The sequence below is a fragment of the Rana temporaria genome, chromosome 4, assembly GCF_905171775.1.
Source record: "Rana temporaria chromosome 4, aRanTem1.1, whole genome shotgun sequence".
NCBI lineage: Eukaryota > Metazoa > Chordata > Amphibia > Anura > Ranidae > Rana > Rana temporaria.
In genome coordinates, this window is record NC_053492.1 from 147,558,757 (window position 1) to 147,567,446 (window position 8,690).

Genomic DNA, 8,690 nt, shown 5'->3' on the forward strand with positions numbered 1-8,690 from the left:
TTTTTTTTGTCAGGTTTTATTTGTTCTTAAAAAATGCAGCAATTGTACACTGCTTTTGCTGCACATCACATTTTGTTACAATACCTTTAGAGTTACTTGTCTCTACTCAAGCTGTGTTGCTAACCGTCATTTCACAACTTGGAGAAAATTGGTACATAATAACCAAAAGGTAATCAAGTTGAATGGCAATTGAGTTTTGCATGCAGAAAAAAGCAGATATAAACTACAAAGCCGAACATATCCACAGTTTGAAAGTGGCCTTTTCCCAAAGACAAATACCATCTAGATACAATGCTCCTGGGGTGGCAAGGGGGGGGGGGGGGATTATGCAGATCTTCACCTACTAGTCAACATCAGAGATGAACAGCACAGTCTCACTTTTGTGCAGATGTAAAAAGAGGGAGGGACGTATAAAAAGGTATACTGGCATAAGACAGTATCGTATTCCTTAACTTATCGCTTTGCACAAAGCTGCTGCAGCACATTGCAGCATTTCTCCAAAACTACTTGACATATTCCAAATGAGAGTGCTAAAACTAATGACGTTGGATAGGTTTCCCTGCAGCATGTAGAGAATATTCAAATTAATTAGGAATCAGTCTTCCAGCTTTCAATTTTTAAATTAAAAAGTAACCAATTTTATACATTAAAAAAGGTAGAATATTTAACACAAATAGCTTCAACACAAGACCTATTCAAACTAAATGTATCTACATTGCATACAAATTAGTTCCACACTGAATTGACAGTTCACTGAATAAGTAGCTCCACAATAGCACATCTGCCTTTATTGCTCTTATGCATATGGTGCTCTCTGAAGGCACTGTGGTATGGATTAGAAAACATGGAATGACTTTGGTGGAATCATTTGGAATGACTTGAATAACTGCTGTACAAGTCGTCATTCTGGAACAGTTATGTGAAATCCGTGGTTTTGTTTTTCTTTGTCCCAATCAACAGAAAAAAAAAAAAAGTGTAAGAGTTCATGTTATACTTCACAGGAGAACAAAAATCATCTGCAGGCAGACTTTTTACATGCCCATCCTGATGCTCTGGATGATCTGGAAGATTGCTGTAGAATAAGAAACAGATTTGTTACGTTTATGTAAAAAACACATTAGGCAGAACACATGTTATTTGCACCCTAAACTACCGCTGGTCAAATTCTGCCACGTGACCTTTATCTCGGACTGCAGTTCTGACAATTGCCACTAGATGGTGCCAAGTAGACCTGGATTTTCTCATTGAGTGCAGTTCCATCAACCTCCACTAAGATCTGCCTAGTAGAAATGGGTTTACCACAAATCGGTAAACAATCCAAAATTCAGTATTGCAGACAACCACAGACCAAAAATAAAAGAATAGGAGTTGTGTCTGCAAGGAAAAATAAAATAAATTCTACAAAATTGTTTAAAATACCCTTAAATTGGAAGTTAAAGCGGGAGTTCACCCAAAAATCTACTTTCTGCAGTTAGATCCAGCATACTGCTGACATCTGCAGTATGCTGGTCTTTTTTTTGGTACTTATCGTTTTAGCAGTATCTCTTCTATGGCTCCGAGTGGGGATTACTTCCTGGTATAGGCGTTCCCGAAGACAAGCAAGTTGATTGACAGCCTTCAATAGCGCGTCACGGCTTCCGAAAATGCACACGAGTGACACTCTGCAATTTACGGCGCAGGCGAAGTAAACAGCCAAGTGTGACCGTGGCTATTTTCTGAAGCCGTGACGCGCTATCGAAGGCCGTCAATCAACTTGCTTGCCTTCGGGAACGCCCATTCCCCGCTCGGAGCCATAGAAGAAATACTGCTAAAACGAGAAGTACCAAAAAAAAAAAAAGGCCAGCATACTGCAGATGTCAGCAGTATGCTGGATCTAACTGCAGAAAGTTGATTTTTGGGTGAACTCCCGCTTTAAAAGCTTACTCTTACCCACGTTGTGCTCCACATCCTAGGAGACTCATTATACTCACTCCTGTATTCTCCTTACCTTCCTTTTTGGGATCAGTCAAGGATCTCTATATATAGTTGTATATTTGCACTGAGTGATGCAAGCTATTAGGTGAGATGTTAGGTGAGAATACATGTGCATCTCTTGTGATATGAACACAAAGGGTTCATCACACTCCCCTACATCATAGTGCACCCCCCTTACCTGGTGTTGTTGCTGGGAAGAAGCTGGTGGCAGAGCCATATGAAATGGTCTGGAGGGCCGGATTTAGCCCACAGGCTTTGTGTTTGACCCATGTGCTCTACAGGCTACTTAGTAGAGGGCTTAGATTGGGGGGTGGTAGCAGGTTTAAGTTTAGATAGGATCAGAATGGACTTCGAACTTTAAATGGCATTTGATTTTAGTACTTTTCATACAAACACATGTGAATTAACCAACACATTTTACGCCATTGTTTTGCAAGCAGCTATAGGAATGTTAGCTGCATACTTTTAAGACACTTGCAATACTATCTTTATTGAATTAATCTATTAGATTGTAAGCTCTTTTGAGCAGGGCCCTCCTAACCCTCTTGTATAACCTCCCCTCATATTGTAAAGCCCTGTGGAAACTGTTGGCATGATATACATCCTGTATAATACTGGACTAGCACCATACCACAACCATATGTGCAGGATTAAATAATGGGGGTTTAAAGCTAACACACACTTTTAGGCTGTACCTTCCTCTAGTCCTGCAAAGAAAACCGGGTCTAGACTACTTACCTGGCTGTCTCTGGCATCAGTGTTTTCAGTCACCGACCCGGAACAAGCATGATGCAAATAAAGTAGGAACTTGTAGAGCCGATTCATACAAGTACCTGCCAGTGAGAGTCTGCGATTCTTGCCAGCACAGAAACTAGTCCCAGGTACACTTTTTTTGCTAACATTACGAAACCATGTACAAGTCAAAGTCTGGTGCCACCGCTGTTTACATGTAACCACACATACCAGGGGTTGCATGCAAAGATGGCTTCCGGCAATAAGAGACTGGATCAGGATAGTAAATGAGACGATTTGTAAAGAAAGGGCAGTCTATATAAAAAGAGGCAATCTTAAGGAGTTTGAGGAGATGTGGAAACCATGGTTGGGAAGAAGGGATATTCCTCTCTAGAGGGTAAGAACCATAGACGGGTGGAGTATAATTTTAAATAACACCGTAAGACAAAAGTATATGTGAGTTAACCCAGGAAAACTAAGGGTAATCCTGAAACCTCATCGGGGAGGGGAGATAGTGGACCAAGGGAGTAAGGCCACAGGCCTAATGGCAGAAAAGAACCTTTTTTCCACCTTCCTCTTTTTGTGTGTTTTTTTTTTTCTTTTTTTCTCCTTTTTCCTTTATATCAGAAAGTTAGTTAAGATGATTTCACTCTTCAGATTTTCTGTACTTGGTAAAAAGATGATGATACATAAATATATGTGGAATAATGTTTGTTCCTGATTTTATTGAATGAAATGCTAAATAACTGAATGTGAAAAAGAAAAAAGATAAATAAAGAATGAATATTTAAAAAAAATAAAAAAAAAAGATGGCTTCTGACCGGCCCAGAACCTGTTAAGGTGTTAGGTGAGAATACATGTGCATCTCTTGTAATATGAACACAGAGGGTCCACCACACTCCCTTACATCTAAGTGCACCCCCCTTACCTGGTGGTGTTGCCGGGAAGAAGCTGGTGGCAGAGCCATATGAAATGGTCTGGAGGGCCGGATTTAGCCCACATGCTTTGCAGTTGACCCATGTGCTCTACAGGCTACTTAGTAGAGGGCTTAGCCAAGCTGCCACTGTGACCTTTATCTCATGGACTGCAGTTCTGACAATCGCCACTAGATGGTGCCTAGTAGACCTGGGTTCTCTCATTGACTGCAGTTCCATCAACCTCCACTAAGATGTGCCTAGTAGAAATGGGTTTACCACAATCCCTGAACATTCCAAAATCAGTATTGCAGACAACCACAGACCCCCCAAAAAAAAAAAAAAAAATCAAGAAAATAGGAGTTGTGTCTGCAAGAAAAAAAACATTTTTCTACACAATTGTTTAAAATACCATCATATTGGAAGTTAAAAAAACTTACTCTTACCCACTTTGTGTTTTCCTCATCCTAGGAGACTCATTCATACTCACTCCTGCATTCTCCTTACCTTCATTTTTGGGATCAGTCAAGGATCTCTATATATAGATGTATAGTGATGCAAGATGTTGGGTGAGAATACATGTGCATCTCTTGTGATATGAAGACAAAATGGGCTGGGGGTTTTAACTTCCATTACCATGGAATTGTAAGAAATTCTGTAGAAATAAAACACTCTTGGGAACACAGCTCAAGTTGTATTTATTATATGTGTACACAAGTGTTTTTTTCTGTGGTAGTCTGCAAGATAGGGTCAGTGTTTTGTGAGTTTACAGGGATTTTTTTAGCGACTCTGGACAAGGGAAGACTTTTAATAGGCCACTAGCAAATACATTTTTCTGAATTTCTCACTGAGTTGCGAGTGTTTCCTCTTTACTGTGTTTTTGTCAGTAAAAAAAAAAGTGAGAGAACATGTGTTGACGCAGCAAGAGAGTGCAAGACCCCTTGGCTCGGTAAAAAAATAAAAAGAGCATATGGGTCAGTGCCAGAGGGAGAACAAATGGATCTGCATGGAAATAGCGCAGGCACATATGGGTCAAAACTGAGTGAGAAAATATGAATTTGTCCATATTTTAGGAGGAGCCAGAACATATGGTTCAGAACTGAGAGAACGTATGGGCAGGTTTGGTTAGATCGAGAACATATGGATCAAAGCCGCGAGAGTATATATGTATTAGTACCGCAAAAGTGAAAACATATGGGTCCATATGGTAGGAGTGAGATCATTAGGGTCAGTGAAGTGACACAGAGCATTAGGGTCAGTGACAAGAGTGACACCATTTGGATTACTACGAGTACATACGGGTCAGAACTGTGAGCTTATGGATCGGTTTGGTGAGAACACACGGGTCTGAACTGTGGGCTTATGGATCGGTTTGGTGAGAACACACGGGTCTGAACTGTGGGCTTATGGATCGATTTGGTGAGAACATACGGGTCAGAACTGTGAGCTTATGGATCTGTTTGGTGAGAATATACGGGTCAGAACTGTGAGCTCATGGATCGGTTTGGTAAGAACATACGGGTCAGAACTGTGAGCTTATGGATCTGTTTGGTGAGAACACACGGGTCAGAACTGTGAGCTTATGGATCTGTTTGGTGAGAACACACGGGTCAGAACTGTGAGCTTATGGATCTGTTTGGTGAGAACATACGGGTCAGAACTGTGAGCTTATGGATCGGTTTGGTGAGAACATACGGGTCAGAACTGAGCAAATGGATTGGTGAGAACATACGGTTCAGAACTGAGCATATGGATCAGTTTGGTGAGAAGGACATTTGGGTCAGAACTGTGGGAGAATATACAGGCTTCTACAGTGAGAATGAGAAAAAAAAAAAAAAAAAGTAAATAGGAACTTCACCCATGCCCATGAATTTTCCTTTCCATATACCACTTACCTTTGATGCTCCTTTATGCATCACACACAAGCCCAGTGAAACTTACATTATCCTTTTCTCAGCCACTTCTGTCGCTGTTGGTCCAGTCCTGCGCTGTGATCTCGATACACCCATGATCGGGAGCCAGCTCCCTGATGAGGTGCCCCCAATTCTACACATGTGCAGATGCTCCTGCCACCAAACACCACAATACTGTGCCCCAACCCTCCTGGAATTTGTGTAGAGGACGGCTAATCATACGACATCCTCGTCTCCATGCGTGAAGGTCTGCTTCAAGTTAAAGCGCCACCAAGCAAACTTTCTTAGATTTGGATAGTGTAGCGAAGGAAGAGAATTTTTTTTTTTTTTTTTACTTCCTGTTACCCAGTTAAGAAGAGTCACTCTAATGATCAATGTCACCAGAAATAAGGGGACATCCAGATTTCTGAGCCATCACCAGAACAGGAATGGAGAGAAAATAAATACACTGTCAGCTGTTTACGAGAGGACTTCCCTTTGCATCTACAGGACAGGAAGTGAAGGGGAATCTCCCTCATTAGTCACAGAAAGGGAATCTCCCTCATGAGACAGATGGCAAAAAAACTGAAACCTAATAACTCTTACATTTTATTTTTTAAATAACTTTTTATATAAAAAGTTCTGGATTTAGATGAAAGCTGCCATAAGAGTAACAAACAAATATCCATTTTAAGGCCCCATTCTGGGAGTCAGCGGTATGAATGGACCCTGCCTGCCCCGCTGTGATGACATCATCCTCCCCCACCGCTGGGCATCCAATTGGAAGTGTCCAGGTCACATAGGCACCAATGTGGACACCTGATAAAGGACCCAGGCAAAAAGCAAACAGAAGAAAAAAACTCTGAGCTGCACAGTTATGTGACTGTGGCTTAAAGCGGAGCTCCACCCAAGAGCGGAGGCTCCCTGTGTCTGCCGCCTCCCCCTCTTGTCATATTTGGCAACTTTTGTGGGGGGTGGGAACAAAATTTGCCCCAACCCCCCATTTCCCCTGCGATTTGTGCATTAGGAAGCCGGCTATGAAGCCTCAAAGCTTCATTGACAGTTTCCCTTCGTCAAGATGGCAGCACCCAATAGCCAATTGAAGAATTGGCTCGGGTGAGGACACCGCTGGATCCCTGGGACAGGAAAGTGTCCTAATATAAAATATCAGGAGCTGCTGACATTTTTTTTTGGGGGGGGGGGGGGGGGGTTAGCCTGGAGCTCCTCTTTAAGACAAGGGAAATGGTACTTAATGAGGTAAAGAATCACCCAAGGCTGTGACTTCAGTGTCACAAGGTAAAAGAAGAGACAGGTAATATTAGAGAGCAATCCCGCAGATGTCAGGACATCTAGTGCTGGGCAATGACAACACTGAGGATATCAGGAGGTAAGAGAGGAAGGAGAGTGGTACAATCACACAGACAAGTGCAGCACAACTCACAGGAAACACACTTGGGGGGGAATTTCCTAGAGCCGGAGCAGCTGTGCATAACCACCAATCAGCTTCTAGCTTTTATTTTCAAAGCTTAACTGATCGAGTGGAAGATGGAAGCTGATTGGTTGCTGACACAGCTGATGCAGATTACGTCAAATAGGTTCTCCCCCCTCCCCACAGTACACAGCTGGGGTGTTCCTGACACATGTTACATACATAAGGGGGGGGGGGGTATAGGAAAGTTTAGGAGGTGTCCAGCCTGTGATCAGAGGGATTGTGGAAGATCTCCTTACTTTTCTGCTACTACTGATCTATAGACCGTCACCACCAATCTGGACATGCTTTACTCTACACATATGTACAGGTACTGATCCTGAAAACAGCTGGGAGGAGGATGATGGAATTCAGGAACCAGTCAGGAAATAAGGCTATGGAAGGATCATGGAGCTGGCAATCAATGAGAGAACCCTGGGGAGGTCACCATACTTGTTACAATCAGATTAGCCAAAATTATGTAACGTGAGCACCTACCTGAACTAACCTGCCAATCGGTAGCTAATCAGACAATCCTGCCAATCAGACAATCCTGCCAATCAGACAATCCTGCCAATCAGACAATCCTGCCAATCAGACAATCCTGCCAATCAGACAATCCTGCCAATCAGACAATCCTGCCAATCAGACAATCCTGCCAATCAGACAATCCTGCCAATAAGACAATCCTGCCAATAAGACAATCCTGCCAATCAGACAATGCACTGTATAGCTGAGATTGTAAGGTGTGTGGTGACACGTATCTATCCATCAGGGATTGCTGGGACTTGTGTTCCCTGTGTGATTGGTTAGTATTGATGGAAACAGAGAAAAGGACACTCACCTGACCCGCAGACCACGAAGATGAAGAGGGCCAGTAACCAGGGACCTACCGATGACTTCTCTTCCGTGGCGTTTCTCTGTAGACAGGACAGAGACAGCGATCAGCCCCGGCCGGTTGGCCACGTCCCCCTCCTCCTCTCCCTCCCCTCAGTTCCCCATACAGCACATACCGCGGTCTTGGCCACGTTGCCCCTCTGTGTGATATTCTTGCTGTGCTTCTCGTTGGCCATTCGGATCCTCTGCTTGGCCACCATGGCTGCTGTGCGGCGGATGGATCCTGGGATATGGGGAAGATGCGATCACCTGGCTCGCAGGGTGTGTGAGTTGTAAATAGTGACCCGCCGAGGTGCCAGCGTAGGCAATTCTACAGTCCCGCCCACAACCGGAACTACGTCCGACGACACAGGGAATGAGCTTTCGGCAAATAGTCCCTCCCACACGTGGTAGTGCGGCGCTGTGTCAGCTCTGTTGTGTGCTCAGCATAGAGATGGGGGGCTGGGCAGACTATTGTGTGTCGTGTCCACCAGCCGTACTGCTAGTGTCATGTGCCCTCATATCAGGATCGGTACCTGTACATATGTGTAGAGTAAAGCATGTCCAGATTGGTGGTGACGGTCTATAGATCAGTAGTAGCAGATTAGTAAGGACATATGTCAGGAACACCCCAGCTGTGTACTGTGGGGAAGCACCTAACAGACAGAATCTGCACCAGTTGTGTCAGGCAACCAATCAGCATTCAGCACATAGTGATAAAGTGCGGGAGAGGAGCTCAGTGTCTGCAGACTATAGGGTGTGCTGGAGGGATGGGTCCATAGACCAAAACCTGTCCTCTGAGGGAGGCTAATGGCAAGATTGGCTCCAAGTCGA

General features: G+C 43.7%; 1 protein-coding gene across 1 annotated transcript; it reads right to left on the bottom strand.

Annotated features, from left to right (window-relative positions):
• Positions 1-742: 742 nt before the first annotated feature.
• Positions 743-8,222, bottom strand: SERP1 (stress associated endoplasmic reticulum protein 1). Its single transcript, XM_040349153.1, has 3 exons — positions 7,994-8,222; positions 7,825-7,900; positions 743-1,072 (listed from the first exon to the last, which is right to left on the bottom strand). The coding sequence occupies exons 1-3, from the start codon at positions 8,075-8,077 to the stop codon at positions 1,032-1,034; spliced, it is 201 nt and encodes a 66-aa protein (XP_040205087.1). The 5' UTR covers positions 8,078-8,222; the 3' UTR covers positions 743-1,031.
• Positions 8,223-8,690: the final 468 nt, after the last annotated feature.